At 41.4% G+C, this 19,917-nt stretch overlaps 1 protein-coding gene across 4 annotated transcripts in view; it reads left to right on the plus strand.

Moving 5' to 3' along the window:
• The window catches only part of Dgki (diacylglycerol kinase iota), a 423,756-nt gene that overhangs the window by 289,284 nt on the left and 114,555 nt on the right, over positions 1 to 19,917 (plus strand). For all 4 annotated transcript variants that reach the window (XM_034519548.2, XM_034519550.2, XM_076913542.1 and 1 more), the window contains one exon: positions 14,710 to 14,810. In XM_034519548.2, coding sequence (XP_034375439.1) covers positions 14,710 to 14,810 — 101 coding nt within the window. The remainder of the gene's footprint in view (positions 1 to 14,709; positions 14,811 to 19,917) is intronic.

The raw sequence follows: 19,917 nt of genomic DNA on the forward strand, positions 1-19,917 counted from the left end.
TGTCCTCTGGCATTCACATAGATGCAGCCTGGAGAGAGACCCTTGCGTGTCGCACAGAAACCTTTATGAACATGCGTTCTCAGCCCTTTTTCCCTTGGAAGTCACTCCTCTCTTACCAGACAATTCAAGCTTCAGTAACTTCCTTATGATGCGTGTTTCCTTCTGTGACAGAAAGAGAAGCAAAGAAGGTTGATCACCCGTCTGGGCATGGAAGTTCCTGAGACTAGAAAGGAGATGGTTTTCTTGATGTTAGTGATCTCAGCTGTCGTAGGACCTTTGCCATGGTGGCTACCGGAGCAGCAAAATGGCCCAAATTTGAAGTGTGAGTGGATGAAGGGGAGGAAGCATTAAAAGAGAAATAAGATTTAATTTTCTCAGTGAGTCGGCATTCTGAGATGTCACTTTCCTGAACTCGAGCCACAGCCCGTGCTTTCTCCCAGCTCTCTCCCTGCCTGCACCTGGCGCCCACTTTCAGATCGGATGCTTCTGGAGTCCAGCGATAGTCTGTGAGAAGGGACAGTGAGGGAGTGCACAGCAGGGAAAGATGGCTGCATTCTGGCCTTCTTCACCAGTTTGTTGCTAGTTTTCACCTTCAAAAGTTCTCTTAGGGCTGCTTAATTGCTTTATTTAGTTAGGGAGAAAAAAAGGTGGAAAGGCTTCCTTCTGTAAGATAACTGGGTCACAGTGCCAGGCCTGGAGCTTGCCACAGGTCCCTCACACTGTGTCTTTCCTTAGGCCCAGACTCAGCACATGCCCCAGCTCAAGGCAGCAAAGTGTCCCTGCAGACACCAGGGCATCCTCCCTGCCACTAACATATGTTAAATATAATACACCATCCAAAGTTATAATTTAGACACAAACAGGATCTGCCTGGTGCTAACTTGTGTGGGTTTGTTTGCTGCCTGAGGGAAAGTACACATATTGGAAGGACAGTGTAACTTGTCATATTTGACCACAGGCTGAATGTGATTCAGCTTTGCAAAATTGATTTTGATAAATGAAGGCTTCTTGCTAAAGGATAAAAGTAAATTGATTTTCTTTGCAAAAGTTAAAGAGTTTGAAGGCGAGAGGAGGAAATATTGTCATTGTGCCATTTTTAAGATTTTATTTGGGGCTGGATTTAAGAGTTCCATGGATGAAAAAGTACAGATGCAGAACCGAGAACCTTCAATCTTCATGACTCTTCATGACTGAAGTCTGTGGTTTAATGTCTGCATGCCTCTGAGGGGAGAAGGAAGCTAGTCTCTGCAGCTCATTAGAAAATATTATAATTGTCTTCTCTAGCTGGCCACATCAAAACTTCCCCGACATTTCCTTAACTGTGTGCTGTATATTATGCAACATCTGCCTCTCTTGCTTATGTGACCCTGACCCTGTAATTACAAAATAAGACTTGTAATTGGAAGATTTGCATGCTACAGAATACCTTTTCTTTTCTTTCTTTCCATAAACTCCTCTACTTCATCAAGAATGGTATTGGGAAGCAACACAGACACTGTGGAAAGCATGTGCTCGTCTCTGTGGTTTTTGAGGTGTGCCTATAGTGCAAAGGATGGTCCCTCACCTGTGGTTTGATTCCACAGACCAAGCTCTTGATGGAAATGTACTCAGGCCAGCTGAGCTTCTAGAATCTGGGCAGGAAAATGTCCAGATTCAGATTCATGAATTTAAAACTTTGTAAAGTTTCTGGCTCAAAACAACAACAACAACAACAACAACAACAAAAACCAGAAAAAAAACAAAAAACAAAAAAAAACCCCCAAACAATCAAACAAACAAAAAAAAAAAACAAAAGAAAAACAAAAAAACAAAAACAAGTTTTGAGGACATTGAAAGGTCGAGGCACCCCAGATGTATTTAGATTATTTGTTCACAACTATTCCTTTTATTATATTCTTGTACAATTACCTCGGAACAGTAGGATTGTAGATAATTTTCTTATAATTTTAGTGAGCCTACACCACTTCTACAGAAGTCGAAGGACCCTAAAGCTTTCTATTTTAAAAGATCAGGTGAGAACTGCCCTGTTTATAGAACTGAAAGAACCTGGAACCCTGTGTCAGACAGTGACACAGGGTTAGTTTTGCATCCTTTAGAAAGCAACACTATTTGTCCTCTAAGAATCTGCCAGGCTTTACCCATTCCTGTTTCTCCTGATATTCTGACATTTTGTATGTTATCTGACTAGTCCTCCAGCCATCTTTCTCTCTTCTCTTCCTCTCCCACTCTTCCCTGCTCGTTCATATGGCAGATGTGCTAAATGGAAAATTACGAGGGCAGAGAACATAAGAATGGCTCTGGCTCTGTCCCAGGCTGCTTCCAAACTAATGCCCAGGCTACAACCCAAATAAGGGGCTTCTTTGGTCTTTATATAATGTAGATTTCCTCTTGAGCTCCTTCCCTGTCTCAATGTCATTCCTCTCAAGGTGTGTCATGACAGCGTAGGTAAATAGAGCACAGGTGTCCCTGCTAACTGGACACTCCAGGCTTCTGATGTAAATATCTTGATAACCTTTGTCGCTATATCACACACCATGGATTCATTATCCTTTTGCATTTTGTTTTAAGAAAAAATTTAAAATGCACTCAATTCTTGGAATTCCCGTCAGCCCCGAAATTCTGTTCTGGTAAATCCAAAGCATGACTTTAAATCTCATTAAAATTTGCCCCAAGAGGAGACATCCACAAGATTAGTCATGGAACTGCAGGATACTTTGGGTTCTGGGTACTGAGCAGGAGATTAGGTACTGTACTGCCTTGGAACACTTAGTTAAGGCCTTACCGTGCTCCCTGCAAGAACCACATGGATGTTTACACTTGGTCAGAGAGGTGATATGTACTTAGACTGTTCCAAATATCTTCTACTGTGGCCAGCTTGGCACCTTAATAACTGCATTGGGTAATAATTACTATTATGCTTCTGTCATAGATGAGAAGACTGAGAATAATGGTAGGAAGTTTGCTTTCTAACATACTGTAAGTCAATAAAGTGAGGGTTAAAACACAGGCCTATCTGATTTGAGGTTAGGTCTTAAGACTTTCCTCTATAGTACTTAAGATGAACTCATCATCAATATGAACTCTGGTCATTTGCAGTGTGTGAATGTGTATGAGTTACGTATTTTAATCAGCGTGTACCAGATACACCTTTTTGAAGCAAAATGCAGACGTGAGTTGTTAAGAATTTAGTTCTCCCCATTTTAGATGTTTTGATTCTTTGAAGCTACAGATTTCAAGTGTTGCTATAAGAAAAGGTTTACAAAGATACCCATGCTTCCCCCTGCAGTGAGGGTCAGCATCAGGCTCACCAGGAAGAGTTATGCATATTTCCCCCTGCAGTGAGGGTCAGCACCAGGCTCACCAGGAAGATTTACACATGCTTCCCCCTGCAGTGAGGGTCAGCACCAGGCTTACCAGGAAAGGTCATGCTTCCATCTCTACTGAGGGATGGCTTTTATGGTCTCCTATTGCAGAGGTCAGTACAGGGTTCAGGATTCAGTACACTTATGTAAAGGCCCAAGGCATTCAGGATTCCCCAGATTTTCAAAATTCTATCACATTGCTTTTAGCGTCTATATTTACAGATGAATTATTCATATCTATGTAGGTGAATGAACAATTTTAGGACTCAGCACTTTTTGTATAGTAAGAGTTCATTTCAAGACTGAGGTGACTATTTGGTGTTGGATTTGCTGGCTTGGGTGTACGGGGCATATGGGGCCATTGTCAAAGTCATCTTTGGGATAAGAGACAGAGTCCTTGAAAAGGTTTGTGAATCATACATGCTCTAAGAGTGTTTATTGGGTAGAAAGGCATGAGAATACTTTAATGTGTATTTCGCAGTGAAATTATTTGTAGGAGGAGCTAAGGTGGGAGGAGTAAGGAGAGGAAGAGGAGTAGTAAGGGAGGAGGAGAAGGAAAAGGAGGAGCTAAGGAGAGATGGAGAACAAGAGAGGGGGACATGGAGGCTGATGTTCACTTGTCTGTAGCAGTCAAAGGTAGTTGGTATATCTAGGTTGGGTATTGGGTTACACCTCTGATTGTAAGGGCATGTTGTTATTGAGCATTACCAAATATATAAAGCCTTTGATTAATCTTTAAGCATTAGAGTCTCACTTTATTACTGGGCCCACATGGATGGCGAGATGGTCTTGGCAATGCCCAGCCTTGCGGAGACAGCGTGAGAGATTGGCAGAGCCATCTCCCATGCTGGCATCTCATGGGTGGCAGGGCTGGTGTCTCTGGCTGGTTGTTTATAGCTGCGGCAGGCACGTGGCCTCTGGCCACACAACATGGCGGCTGAGCTCAGCATAGCTGCTGCAGCCTAGATAGTCTATGTGACCAGCGGGTTTATTAAATAATTACTTCAACAATTATTTAGTAATTTTTTGCATTACCTGTTTATTTTAAGGATTATTGTGCATATGCACAATCACACAGTCAGAAGGCATTGTGGGAATTTTTTACCACATGGGTTCCAGGGACAGAGCCAGGTGGTCAGGCTTCACACACAGCAAGTGACCTTACCCACCATGGAGCCATGTTGCTGGCCCTAACTAATGTAATTTTTAAACTATAAAAATAATTTAGGACTGGGAGATGTAGCTCAGTGAGAGAGTACAGACCTAGCATTTACAGGAGCCTGGATTTGATTCTCCTGTATTGTTAAAAAAGGAAAAACAAACATATAAAACTCTGACCTTAAAAATTTTCAATAAACACAAAGTCATGGTTTCAGTTTTTCTGTATAGCATGTCTTCTTTCAGGAGAAGTTGAAACTGGGGCTTGAATAGCCACAGCAGGATAGGGATTTGGGGGACATTTTGAAATTTGGGAAAGTGAATTTTTTTTTACTTTGTCACTACACACACACACACACACACACACACACACACACACTAATTCTAACTGTGAGATTAAACCAAACAAGTTGTCCCTCACTGCATTTGAACTGACACCCTTATTAATTTGTTTGGGCTTCCTTATTAGAGCACCACAGACTGAGCAGCAAAGCCACAGAATCGTGTTTTCCCATAGTTTGGCAGGCTAGACAAAGGTGAGGCCAGGGTTGACTTCTGAACCCTGTCTCCTATACGTGGAGATGGCATCTTCTCCAGTTGCTCTCCTTGAGTCTAGCATGTGTCTTTACCAGATTCTTTTTTCCTATAAAGAAAATGGTCTGATGTGCTCACTTCTTCTAAAATGATCTTATTTTTACTTATTTCCTCACAAAATACCAATTCTTTACACATTCCAAGTCATATTCTGAGACACTAGGGATGGCTGTGTGTATCAGTTGGGGGTTGAGGGACAATTGGCTCCTAAGCAGCACTGTACTTGTTGGACCTGGATCTTAGCTATTTTCTGTGTCTCTCTGTGTGTGCACATGCGTGCATGCATGTGTGCCTGCATGTATGTGCATGTGTGTCACTAGAAGGTTGCAGAATGAGCTTTATGTCTAGCATTTGCACTCATCATTTAATTCCTGAAAATATTTTTTATTAAAGAGTGTAAAGGGGGTGAAGGGAAGTGCCCTTTTACAGAAGTAGATTTTCACAATTCATTACATGGGTTCAGAGTGAGGTTGTTGGTATGTCTCCAAATTCCTTCTCTATAAAAAAAAATAAAGTGGCTAGACGAGAGGCATGTTAAATTTAGTTCAGATCTGAACTCCTAAGACATTGTGGTAATAAAGTAACCAGGAAAGGGCTTCAGACTATAAATAGAAAAAGGAAGGGTTTGTTCTGATCACCTCCATGGACAACAGATTTATTTAGAGATGGATTCTTTACCCAGGAAAGAATTTTTTAGGATGTTTTGTATTTTCCACATTCAAGAACAAAAGAGATGCGGTTCATCCTTTGCTCCAGGACTGTAATAGTACCTGATGTCTTCTGAGCCAGATAACAACAAGAACATATCAATACCAGTTGGTTTTTGAGGGCCTGGCTATCTATCTATCTATCTATCTATCTATCTATCTATCTATCTATCTATCTATTTATTTAGGTTACATTACTGATGTGGTGATGAACCACAAAGGACATTTCATTTGTGAGAGAGTTTGAGTTCAGACCAACTCAATTGAGTTTTCCTGGTCTGTCCTAACACCCTGAAACACCCATAAGAAATGAAAAGAAAATATATTATAGAAGGCATGATGAGAAAAGGCTGGTTGATGCATGTGCACTGAACATTCAAGACCTCTGCAATTGTCAATTTGGAGCCAAAAAATAAACTGGCACAAAGAAGAGAAAACATCAGTTCCCAGCCAGTCAAGATACAGTAAATGTCTAGAAGTTTCTTTGATAGCTAAATTACTTTTAAAGTTTATAAATATATTTATGAAATATTTTTTGGGTCATTGAGGTAGTCCAGTGGCTACAGGCACTCCCTGTCATATATGCCTGATGACTTGAGTTTGCCTCTAACTTCAACATACATGCCCAGAAATGCATCATGCATATAAACACAATAATAAAAGAAATAAATTCTAAGCATACATAGAATATTTATGTGTATTGCTGAGGCATAAGATAAATGCTTCTTATGCTATTTTTAGCTTAATCTTGTCAGTTTTATTAGTTACTTTTCACACTGCTTTGGGCAAATGCCTCACAGGAAACAACTTATCAGAGTATGTGCTTACTCTGGTTCAGAGACAAGGATATAGTCTCTTGTTGTGGGTAAAGCATGGTGCCTAGAACACCTGCCAAGATGTGACTGGAGGAGTGTGAGGCTGTTTGCTCACCTCTGGGCAGACTGAAACCAAGAAGGAGAGTCCCAGTAGTCATCTGGCTTCCTCCTTTTCCACCTTCTATTGAGACTTGGTCCACCTATTGAGGTGGTGCCATCCAGCTCAGGATAGATCTTACTTTCTCAGACCTGGCTGAAGTCACCTTCACAGACATACCTAGATGTTATATAACTCTTAGGTGATTCTGAACCCAGTCAAACTGACAGTGAAGATTTGTCATCACGTCCGGACAATCCTGACTTTTTATTTTCCTCATCTGGAAATGTAATGTAGTGTATTCTCCTGACCATGTCTGTTTCCCAGAAAAGCAAGTCTAATGCAGGATTTTCAGTGTCTCGTTTCAATAGGACCATGCATGGTAGTCTTTGATAGTGCAGTCTTTCCTGGCCTAGTGGGCTTAGAGGATAGCTATATAAATCACTCTTGCTATAGCAAAATGCTCAAGGCAGGGTAACTTTATAAGGAGAAGACATTTTAATTTCTTTAGCTTAGAGCTTTAGAGGTTAACTGTTTAAACAGCATGCATGGCACAGGCTCAGTAAGGGCTCACCTTGACTACATTACCTCATGCAGACGATAGTGGCAGTTGTCATGTGAGAGTGAATGAGAGGTCTCCACCAAACATAAAGGGCCAAGGAGCCTGGAGTCTCTGATCCTTTCCAAAGCCAGTGCCCTCAACTGACGTCTACTTCCATCATGGCCACACTACAGTCCTCTGGAGGAATCATACATTGCAGTGGTTGTATTGGTTTGGGCTCTATTATTGCTTTTGTTTCTTGGCTATTGCTTTTATTGTTTCTAACGCGCCCCCCTTTGAGCTTTGCATCCACGGAGAAATCACGAGACGCAGAGATCAGGTAGTTACTGTAAACGAGGCTTTTTAATCTTTATCACCCACGTGGAGAAACGTGGAGAGACGCGGAAGGGGAGAGCTGAGGAAGGGGTCCCGCTTAAGTACAGTCTAGAGTGATGTATTCACTTTTGATTGGCTGTTCGCTCACCACCCAATATGCCTCGGGATTGGCAGTGACTAAGGAAGCCTATCTGCCTAGCAACTGCGCAGATAACAGCAGCTTCCTACAATTGTTTTGATGGAGTATTTTTAGTCATAAACAAACAGACCTTAATTCTTAATCTTTCCCCCTGTTGGTCTGTATATGACGTAAGTGTTGCAACAGAAAGATGGCAGTTTATTTTGCCTGACTTTCTGGGTACATTCATTCAGATAACACTATTCAGTTCACCTATGGACTTTGAGAGGGTGGAGAGGAACATACATGCCTGTATTCGGAAGCTTAATCCCAATGCTCATCCTGTTACGTGTGAAAGGCCACACATTTTCTTCTGTGAAATGACATTTTTTTAAAAACTACTCAAATCATAGCACCCCCCCTACTTTTCTCCAACAGAGGAAACCCAATTTGTCAATTGTAAATATGATTTAACAGGATAATAAAATATTCTGGGACTTTAAACCCAGTGGAAGATTTTTAGACAGCAAATAAGAGTGAGATCTTTGTTTGCTAAATAGACATTGAATCCTGACACAGGAAGTGTCTGTCTTCCCGAGCACAGGAGAGCGACAATCATCCTGATGGCTATGACTCATATTATTCCATTATGTACCCTTGGCTCCATCCCAAGAGCTTATTCCCAGGGTTCTCCTCTCACTCAGAACAACAAAGGAACTCTCCCTGCTATTGCAGGCTACAGTCCTAAAAGTACCTCAAACCACCATTTTATATTAGAATCGTAAGACATTGTTTTAGTAACTAGGAACCCTCTGTTCCATGGATTTGCTTCTTAAGATTAAAACGACTTTGGCCTGATAAGTTGGGAGCAAAGAGACTTAATTCTGCACTTGCCTCAGTCCCAGCTGTTATTATTGTTATTTTTATTGTGCTTATTACCAAGTTTTGATTTTAATTTTCATTGGTATATATTCATAGGTATTGGGTTACAGAAGGACATTTTTGTTGTGTAATGTACCGTGAGCATACAAGTATATAATGTGTTGTTCTCAACCGGATTTCAACCCAGCAGTACGCATTGGCAGAACTTTTAATACAAGGAACATATTTTCTTCTACACTGAAATCCCACCTGCCCTCAACTGTGGTGTGTGTGCCTCATCATGGCATTTCCTCAGTGCTTTGCTCTTCTATCATGGAACATTATATGGCTGTGTTAGGGGGGGCACATAGAGACAGTTTGTCCTCGAAGGTTATCAGCTTAGCAAAGAGAAGGACCAGGAGAGTCCACACCCGTGAGTATTTGTAGATGGTATCTGGTCACAGGTAGAGATTTTTCTCCATCTGTATAATGGCTCTTAGCATGTTAAAAGCTTATCATATATTGTGAGAGATAGGGTAGCTGTAGATCAGTAGCATTCTGGCTCCCAAAGTGCTCATGATTAAACAGTGGGAGGAAGCAAAATACTCGTGTCCTGATTATGTTTCCATTTGAAACATAACATGTGTCATGGGGCGGGGATTTTAGCTGCAGGGAGTGCCTCTAGGTTTTGGATGACAGTAACATTTTGGTCTATTGGAGGTGTAAATGTCAGAGAAGCAGACATATTAGAAAGATGTTTAGAAGAGGAGGGGCACCAGAGAAAAAGAAGGACTTCCTGGAAGCTTGGGTGGGAAGTCAGAAGACAGATTTCAGCAAAAGTCCAAGGGGAAAAGAGCTTCTGGGAGCAGAAGGAACCACAGTATGAAATGCTGCCAAAATTCTAGTTAGGGTGAGAAGTGAGAGTGGGATTAACCTGCAGAAATGAAGCAGGAGGACGAAGTGAAGATAAGACGTAGCCATGAACCTGTGGAGAGGAAACTCTAGTTTGACAGCCAGATGTTCTATAGCACCAAAAGTAAATGTAGCTCTAGCTTGGTGATGGTGTAGATGTTGGGGTTTGGTATGGTACAGATGTGGTGGCTTAGTGTGGTGCAGATGTGGTAGTTTGGGGTGGTGAACAAGTGATGGTTTGGGGTGGTCTAGATGTGGTGGTTTGGTGTGGTGCAGATGTGGTGGTTTGGTTTGAGTGTGGAACAGATGCTTTTTTATAGAACTCAGGACCACCAGCAGCCCAATGAGGGCCCCACCTACAATGGGCTGGGCCCTCCCACACCTATTACTAATTAATAAAATGCTCTATAGACTTGCCTACAGCCCCATCTTATGGAAGTACTTTCTTAAGTGAGGTTCTCTCCTCTTTCATGACTTTAGCTTGTATTGGGTTGACATAAAACTAAGTAGTTAACATCTCCATACAGAAAAACAGGCAGGCTGTGGAGAATTCAACAGTAACGCGGGTCTGGTGGTAGCATCACAGGATGGCCACCATTAATGTAAGTTTTGGATTATTCTTACCGAGTTCAAAAACTTCTGCACAATTTTAGAATCCTGAGGCATTTTTCACATCTCCAGCAGAAGATAACTGAAGGTGAATGTTTTGTAATGAGTTAGCTGGTGTCAGAATTCTGTTTTAAGTCTCTGTTCAGGAACCGTGACTCAATTTGTTTTACTGTAGAGGTCTTCTTGGAAGTTTTTATATTTAGGTTCTATCTCTCTATATCTATCTATCTATCTATCTATCTATCTATCTATCTATCTATCTACCTACCTATCTTTCTATCTATCTCTTCTCATCTCTTTTCATATGTTTATCCCACTAGAGATACAGTGATAGGTGGGGAAACCATAACCCTGCTTGGATTTACCTCCTGATCTACTGGTCAGACAGAACACAGAAATGGACAGCCAGGTCAGAATGGAAAGCAGTAATGTGAAGGTGCCAACCTTTCCTGAAGCCTCATGGCCATGCTGGTCCAGGGTGACTCATAAATACTGGAAATGCGAGAAAAGTGTCACTTTGGGTGCTGGAATTGCAAGGAGGAAGTGACTCATCCCTTTTGTGATTTTATGCTAATAATTAATATATTAACTATGGGCCCATCATAACATAAGAACAAATTGAATAACTTCTATTAAAGAGTAGTTAGAGAGATGGGCATGGTGGCGCACACCTTTAGCCCCAGCACTCAGGAGGCAGAGGCAGGTGGTTCTCTGAGTTCAAGGCCAGCCTGATCAGCAGAGCGAGTTCCAGACAGCCAGGACTACAAAGAGAAATCCTGTCTCAAAACAAAAAAGATTAGTTAGAAACACACTTTATTGTATTTAGGTTTTGCTTAAGTAGAACCTCATAATGGCATGTCTTGAAAGAATTTAGGGGGTTTCATTTTTATTATTAAATCAAGCCTGCAGGTGGAAAGAGACACAATTGTGATTGTTTTCTGCCTTGATAAAGCAAACCAATCTTCTTTGTGATTCTGAATAAAAATCAATTGACATGTATAATGAGTTTTTCAAATGAATGCACCTTGAAATAAGCCATCTGAGAAATGTTAATTAAGACAGGAGATTCACAAGGTATAGCATGTAGAATAATTATATAACTTTAAGGTTCCTCTCTGTAACATGAATTAAGATTTATATACTTAAAATCTTTGAGTAAAGTTTCTTGCAAACATTCACTGTCTATAATTGTATTCCTGGTCAACTGATTTAATAGACATATGGCTCTGAATTTTGTCTCCCTTGAGTTTTATTCTTAGCAACACACATACACGCATGCATGTGCACATGCCCATGTGCATGCGTGCGCGTGCATGCGTGTGTGTGTGTGTGTGTGTGTGTGTGTGTGTGTGTGTGTGTGTGCTGTCTTGTAGGAAACTCAAGTGCCCTCTGGAAGCTAAGTTTAGAACTCTTGATACAATGCCTAAGTCAGTATGGGTTGCCTGTAGATGTTGGCATGGAGACAAATTTCTTTATACTCAAGTTAGGAGTCTCTTCCTTGCTCTACTAACTTCCTTGGCAAAATGTAATTTTAGAAAACTAATGGCCAGGCTATTCCCCAGACTCCAGGGAACAGCTTTGCTGTCCTCCACCTCAGTCAGCCAGTAACAGGACACTAATATAATGTGACACAGGGATAAAATTGAATTGCTTGGCTTTCACTTAATTTCAATGCACTTTTTTGTCCCCTATGTTTTTAGCTGTCCAGTCCCTTGCGGTTAGCTGGCTTTGTGAAAATACTAAGTTGGAGAATATTCATGAGTGTGGAATGTTATGACACCATCCGAGAAAGACCATGTCCCCCCCAAGACCCTAATTAGAAATGGCTAGGGAGATTCCCGTATCAGTTCTAAATCTCGCAGTGTCTATTGGAAGTAGCAGATGCTATTGTTGGGCAGAACCTTGTTTAGGGGAGAAACGATCAGGGCAGTTATCACAATGGAATACAATTATAGACTGTGAATGTTTGCAAGAAACTTTACTCAAAGCTACTACCTCTTTGACACAGAATATTCCAGGCACCTTTTCAAAGTGTATCACACGCACTGATTGTTTCTTATGCTGTTCCTATGAGGTTGGTCCTGTTGTCACCATCTTACAGATGAGGAGACTAAATCACAGATGAGCTAGGAGGTGGAAGAACTTTGATTCAGATCCAGTCAGTCTGCTTTGGAGTTCAGCTTCTCTCAACAATTGGACTTGTTTCACACCTACTGCTTAGGCAAGGGTCAAGAATGATTAGAAGGGAATTTCCATTACTTTGTCCATGGTCTGGTGCCTTAAAAGTTATTAATGGGTTTCAGTTAAGTCAACATTTTTTAAAGGTTTTTAAGTCATCATCTACTAGGAAGCCATACACATGATAGCTTAGCTAAAAGGCTTGCTTTAAGCAAGCTCTTATGTCTGTTGTAAGTAGTTGTAAAAAGGTGGGAGCTAAAAGCAATAAGAAGGTGGATGGATAAGAGAATCCAATGCTGGTCAGTGACACAGTTATTACTTAGCCGATTGTCCTGGATAAGATATGAAATGATATGCCAATTCATTTGGGATCTACAAAACTCTATTCAAAGTGTTGATTGTGTAGTATGACCATAGAGGGCTTCATGGAAGTTTGGAGCTTAGGCTTTCCAGAGGCAGCATTGTGTGGGGTGGAAACAGTGGGCAAAATGTGAAGTTGGGAGATAAATGTGGGCAGACAGGGAGTAACTCTGATGGGGCTGGGCTGGATGTTAGCCATGGAAGTAGAAGGAAGGACTGGCTAACAGTTCTCTATGTTCTGTCTAGAGCTGGCAACTGCTTCCCTAACTATACTACCAAAGAAAACTAGAGCTCAGGGGCATTCGATCCACCATCTCTGTAAAGAAGGTTTATCCAGAACTCACTCCACCCCTGCCTGTCATCATAGAATGTGCAGACATTTCTTAAACATACACAGACTTACTTCTAAGTCCTACAAGTTAAGTGCGGGAATTCAGGCCATATGTAGTTTTCCATTATCTTTATAGTCGTACTTTAAAGTATATCATAGTCAGATTTCCCTTTCAGTCAATATGGATCTGTGCATCCATTCACAATTCCTGCCTCATGTTTTCTTGCTAGGATGTGTCGCAATTCACTTAACAAACCTCGTGTAAACCATTTACTGATACAGAAAACACTCTCAACACTAGGTAGAGATCAGCTGACCCAGCTAAACCATGTTATGGCTTTGCTATCTTAGATGAGGACTCTTGGTATTATTAATCTGTACTCTCATGGTCTCAGCATCTCAGAGGAGTATTATATAATAGTAAGGTCAGAATGGTGAGTAGGGAACTACCTCTGTCCTATGGAGCTATATGACCTTAAAATCATATATTTTGAAACCACAGTTTTTATCTATTGGTGAAATGGTGGTTGTAGGCATGTGACACTTAAGGTCTGACCTTCTGATCTGTAGCTATTCCATCAAACTAGATCTCTTGTTATTATGACTAACATACTCATGTCAGGTTTATTCCCCAGTGCTTCTACCATACCATAACCAGTACAATGTCAGTAGATTATCTGCCCAATGGTCCATACTTTGAGTGATGGACCATCCAGCCATCACATTGGTCCCCAGGGCTTGCTCTGGATTAACCTCTGTGTGCTTTTGTATTGGCATCTTTTTAATGTAGTGAACCTCGTGGATGTCAGCCTGCTAGCCTCCTTAGAATTCGTATACTTACACTGAAATACTTTAACTTCCTCTCTCTCTTTCTCTTATTGGCAATGTTTATTACCATTTATGATTTAAAAAAAAAATAAGCAGCATTCTTGTGTTTGAGAAAGTTCTTTCAACCAATGAAACTGAAGTAATTCTCACGGACCAAAAGGAATACATTGATCCACAGAGGAGGTGATAAACATTAAGTTTGTTTTCATTCAACTCAGGCCTTGGATTAAATCACTTGATGGGACTAAAGAGACATGCACAGAATCTAGGCAGGTGAACGAGGTGAATTTGGTGCTTCCTAATTAACTAATTAAAGCACGTCCTGGGCCAGCCTGAATGAGTTCTTCCAGCATGACTTATGTGCTGCCTCTCAAGGCATCTCATAGGCAGCTTCAGTTATACCGTCCCTTAACTCTGTGGCTTCAAAGACTCCTCAACAGGATGAGAAATCTCCACCTTGGTTTTGTGTACTCTAGATGCCTAGTTTGTACTTTTAAAAACATTTTTTTTTTCAGTATTGACTGTTATAGACGTATTTACTACTATTTTGGAGCACTAACACGTTCTCATTATTTTTCATTACTTGTGTGTCTGACTTATTACACGACAAAACACATGATCTTATTTGATTTTCTGGCAAATTAATAGCAAATATTACTAGGGATGTTTCCCAGAGCCTTCCCTCTCCCACCCCCCCAGTTCTTTGTTCTTACCTGAATTGCGGTTACATTAGGTTTCTAGAAAAGGACTCCTCAGATAATTTTTGTGCATTTCTGGTTTGTAAACAAACCTTTTCTTTTAACCCGCAGGAGACTCGATCGCTCTTAGTCTCTCCAGGACCCTTACTCACCTTCCAGTTCCACTCCATCGCTGTATCTGACCACTTGGTTCTTGTCTTGCAGTCCTCAGTCTGTCCCGGATCGCCTGAGGATCCGCGTGAACAAAATCAGTTTACAAGACTACGAAGGACTCCACTATGACAAAGAGAAACTCCGGGAAGCTTGTAAGTTACCAGTGCCTGAGGGGCACTTGGTGAGTCTCTCTGGTCTCGGTTCCTCCATATTTTGATGGGTAGAGTCATTGGTCCTCCTGTCCAGAAGTGCAGCTGGAGAAGGGAAGAGGGAAGTGGTCTTCATGATGATCAGGGGGCTCCTGGTGATGATCTGTATGAACCAAAGGAAAGGGGAGCAGTGAAGGAAATTGCGAAGCTGGGTGTCCTGACATGTGTGCTCTTGGTTTACGCGTCTCAGTAGTCTCAGCTTTATCTAAAATGAGATCTGCAGAAGGTTGACACAGAAACATCTAAAAACTTAGGAACCTCCACAAATTCCTTAGTGGAGTTTGCTTTGTTAAATGATCCCAGCTCTGGATCATCAGCAGAGTTATCTGGAAAGGCCCCCTAGTCTCTTCAGCTCCTATACTGTTGTAGGATGTCACACCAAGGACCATGGATCCTGGAGTGTAGGGATGCTGGGATGATTCATTGATTATATTATAAGGGAGTACTGTTTCTGAAACCGTAGTTTGAGTCAACCTATGAATATGTTGGTGTTTATCTTCCTTGTATATCCTTGAATGCACAGCTAATTGTTAATTTATGTCACCAAACAGTACTTCTTGGATGTTGTTTATATTCCGATCACTACTTTAGATCAGTTTCTACAGCACGATTGATGTTTAGACATTATTGGGCAGAATACATAATAAACTGTTATTGTAGGTGCTACGTGTATTAAGGTTCTGGGCTAAGATACCTCTTACTTATGTGAACCAGTAGTTAGACGAAATAAAATTGGGTAAGGGAAGACCAATACTCCAGAGAACAGACATGAGTGTCACTAGAAAGAAGGGACTTAGTAAAACCAAAGCTTCATCAAGCCCAGTGTCAGTTGGTCCATTGTGGACCTGAATTGTAGAAGAGGCCAGTGGTTAAAATTAGGGGAAATGGTGCTGGGGAGGGAGGGCAGCAAAGCTTCCTGGGAGAGTGGCTTCCAAACTCTGCTTACTGAAGACTGAACTGGCACAACGTTTATCAAATGATAATCCTCAACCCAATGAAGATCTTTCAGTGGGGTATGGGGGTTTCTGGGATCTTGAGATGGAGGTGAGCAAGGTGTCTTTCTTGGTAGGTTGTTCAGTGAGCCTCTGAGAAGTTCTGTGAGGAGACGCCTTTATTGACTCTCTCGTCTGCCATTTGCTTCAGTGAGCATCCTCTCCCACAGAAATCAGTCAGTACCTTAAGTCTCCCATAGGCTCCTGCTCTGTCCCTGTCTCTTCTTTTCTTTGGCAGGAAAAGTGTGAACTGAAGGACAGAAGCCATTCTCTGAATCTCTGCATTTCTTCCTTTTGTTAAGAATCCATCATGAATTATGTTTTCTAATATAAACGAGGGTATAAGTGACAGTTAAAAGTCCAATTTAATACCCTCTGACAGATGAACATGGATGTGTATGAGGAGATATAGCTACAGCTGAACTAAATTGACTTTCCAAAACTTCTCACAAAGAGCAGTGTTCCATGCCTCCCTTTTCACGATTCCAAACTAATAGCTTCCTATTATTAAAAACACTAATAGCTTCCAATTATTAAAAACCAATAAAAGATAATGCATCTCAAGTCATATTTTACAGCTTATCATCCACTCTGGAGAACTTGGCTGGGCGTAGGAGACATCTGAAGATTTTGGCTGACAGGAGTTTGAGGCTTATCTGTAACATTCAATTATCTGTTTTATCTCCTCTGAGCCTCTATCTCTCCATTGTTGCTGGAGGTAATTGTGATTTGAGTTTTTCCAGGAAGATGACATTTCCTGGCAAGGGCTTTCTTGACTCATCCTATCTTAAATAATAAAACTTCTATCCAAGCAAACTTCTTAAATTGGGAACAGTGACTTGGCACAAACACAGGACAGATAAATTCAGCGGTATTTCTCGAAGCCAAGGGAAGGAGTGAACTCTTAAAGGGGAACAGAAAGGAATTATATTAAAGATCTGAGTTTGAAAGGAAAATCTATTGGGAGGAAAAGCTGCTAAGTCAGCCATTCTGCTTTTAACAAATGGCGGTGATGCCTGGAAACTGTGGGTACACCGGGAAGCTTAGCTTCTGAGGCTAAGGATTTACTGACCCTTGCTCTTTTTGCCTTGCAAAAAGTCTACCACGACACTGACTACAGATCCACAGAATGGCTAACAGAGCTCGAAATGAACATGAGTGAAGGGCAGTTCAAGTTCATATGTGATGTGCACGCCAAAACACACATTATTTCAGGAGTTCATTATCAAAGGAACTTCCCAAAACACACCTAGATAAAAAGGGTGCCAAAAAATGTTTCCAGATCTGCATTCCAGAAAAACAAACTGAGTCCACCTGGAAGCATTCATTTATTGGTAACAAAGTCTCAGCTGAGCAGTGGTAATACTATTTAAAATCATAGCTCTTGATGACAGAACTGAGTGATTTATCTAGGCACTGTGAACTGTTTGCCACTGCTATATAATCGCTGCCTACGCATGTGTTTGGATGGCTGTTCATATTAGATTACAACTTTGGATGTTTGCTGGCTAACAGAGTCCTGCTGCCATCTTCAACTCAGGGCTCCCTGGTAATCCAGTGTGCCTGATTTCTGCAGGCAACAGATGTGATATCTTAGAGGGACCAGTATCTTAAAGTGGCAGACATTCTAACATTCTTAACGTTTGCGAGCACATGCACATGGGAGTGGGGAGGGGCAGACAGAGGAATTGGATACAGGGATGATTTTATAGGAAAGGAAAGAGAAGGAGGAGATGTGGGCCGGGATTGGGGGCGGTGATGGATGTCAAATCTGAGTCCCTGGCTTTTGAGCTGAGCTGGAACACAGTAGCCAGGGACTGCTTGTCTGATAAGGTGCTGTCAGGTGTAGATCTGCAGCACAGACTGGTATTAGGATTCCGTATCAGGAAGTCATTGTCCACGTTAGTCCATGTAGTATGATAAATAATAGTCTGAGTCAATCTAAGTTATCGGGCAGACTACAGAGGGACTGCAGATATAAGAATCAAAATTTTTATTTAAGGAATATTTAGAGGTATGAGTCAGGAGTCCCAGGAGGAGTTTTGGATTAATTAATTAACTAATTAAAAAATTAGTTTTGAATTGAATTTATTAAGAAGAAGGGATGACGTTAATAGAAGAGTTAATGACAGAACAGGGACACAGAAGGTGTAGTTTTTGATATTTAAGGTAAGTGAGGAGAGGTGGTGGGACATTGGAGAGTAAAGGTGGCTTTTAGTGGAGTTGTCCCATGGAGTCCCATAGAGCAGTTTAGAGTCCCCGTCACCAGGATCTTAAGTCACATATGAGGGGATAGTAGAAGATTGTCCATTAGAAAGTCTAAGATAACCAGGTAAGCTTGGCTTTGAACCTGTAACATTCGAACTCTCCACACTCCTTGATGTCAGTTCTAGCATCACATGTGCAGCTTCATTTCATAACCTTGGCTTATATATAGTTACAGTTTTCCCACTGGCCAAACATTACATTTTGTCTCATGGTCAGCATGGCTGACGGCTTATCCTAGAATCATATAGGGATGAGTCTGAGATATCAGATTGTCAGATCTTCAGGAGAAGCAGAAGTGATTATCATAGGTCTGGAGGAAGCAACTCGGGGATCTTGAATTGCTGTGATAATTCACAGGAGTCTAAACTACAAACAAGTGAAGTCAGTTTGGACCCCATGAAAACAAAGGCAGGAGGGGGTAATGTCTGTTGCACATCAAATGCACTGTTAAGAAGCATATTTATGCATCATTTCAGGGTAATGGATGCTTGTGGATGCCTATAATGTATCATGCATGCTTCCTCAGTACATTGGTTCTAATGATATCAGGCCCACAGTCTAATTAGAGCATTTAGGCGTCTGCACTAATGGAATTTTCTTGGTAAGTGAGTTAAGGAAGACTGCCAGGAATGTTTGTGTTTGAATCTCAGTTGCAACCTTGGCAAAGTAATTTAATTTTCCCGATGATCAGCTCTCTCATCTCTAAAATGAGAATATAATTGAAGCCTCCTAGATTGCGGGGGGGGGGGCGGGGGTTAAATGTAATCTTGTATATAAAGCCCCTGGTGCTGAACTGGGCACCGTGCTGTGCAGATCTGCAAATGTGGGCGCCATGAGGTGAGGCTGCAATTTTTAAGAAGCTTCACTGCCTGTCATCACATTACCCATGAGCCTGCAGGTCTGTGAACCAGGTTCAGGAGCTAGTCTGACCTCAGACAAACTACACAACCCACTGCCCTCCAATTCACTTTTCCCCTTGAAGAACAGACTGGAGGACACTGATGTATTTGGTTTCAGGACCCCTTGCATTCCTCACTAAAACCCATAGAGCAATACTTTAACTTCTACTTTCACAAGGCCTGGGCATCTCTTTCCCATATGCTTTAGATCGTTAGTCAATTTAGTATCAAATATAGTGCAAACACTATATAGATAATTGGTATAATGAGTTTTAAACAGAGTGACGCTAAGAAAAACATCTATACGCGTTCACATTTCCGAAGATCATTCTGGGGAGTCAAATGATGTGAGCTTTTTCCTCTGTGGGGAATCGCTTAACTACTGCAGCTTGGAAAGATTTTGATATTTGAATTCTCCGAACAGGAACCCTCAGATCTGGGGGCAGCTGTAGCATGACAAGACAGTGGGAAGAAAGCAGAACTGTGCTTACTCAGGTTGCTTCTATTACACCTACCTGCACAACGGTGTGCTGGGATGATTAGATGCTTAAATCCATGAAGCATGCAAGCACCATGCTCACATGCGATTATCTGACCAGATAATTGCAATTTCCCTTCCACTGCTCTGAGTTCAGCCTCCTAGACGCACCCTCTAACACCCCTCTCTGAAATTTAACATTTTGTTTCTGTACTTTTAAATTACCACTTAAATTAGTAGGCTTCCTTTTGGGACTTTCATACAACTTGGTTTTGATTGACTCTCCCTACCACCCACCTCTGTTCTTCGTTCCACTTCTCCCAGTCTAAGCTTGTATTGAGTCCATAAGGCATTGGTCTATGAGTATAGCAGAATGTCATCAGTCATTTTCTTGCCACATTTTAATTTATTTC

Source organism: Arvicanthis niloticus, chromosome 15, assembly GCF_011762505.2.
Source record: "Arvicanthis niloticus isolate mArvNil1 chromosome 15, mArvNil1.pat.X, whole genome shotgun sequence".
Classification (NCBI taxonomy): Eukaryota; Metazoa; Chordata; class Mammalia; order Rodentia; family Muridae; genus Arvicanthis; species Arvicanthis niloticus.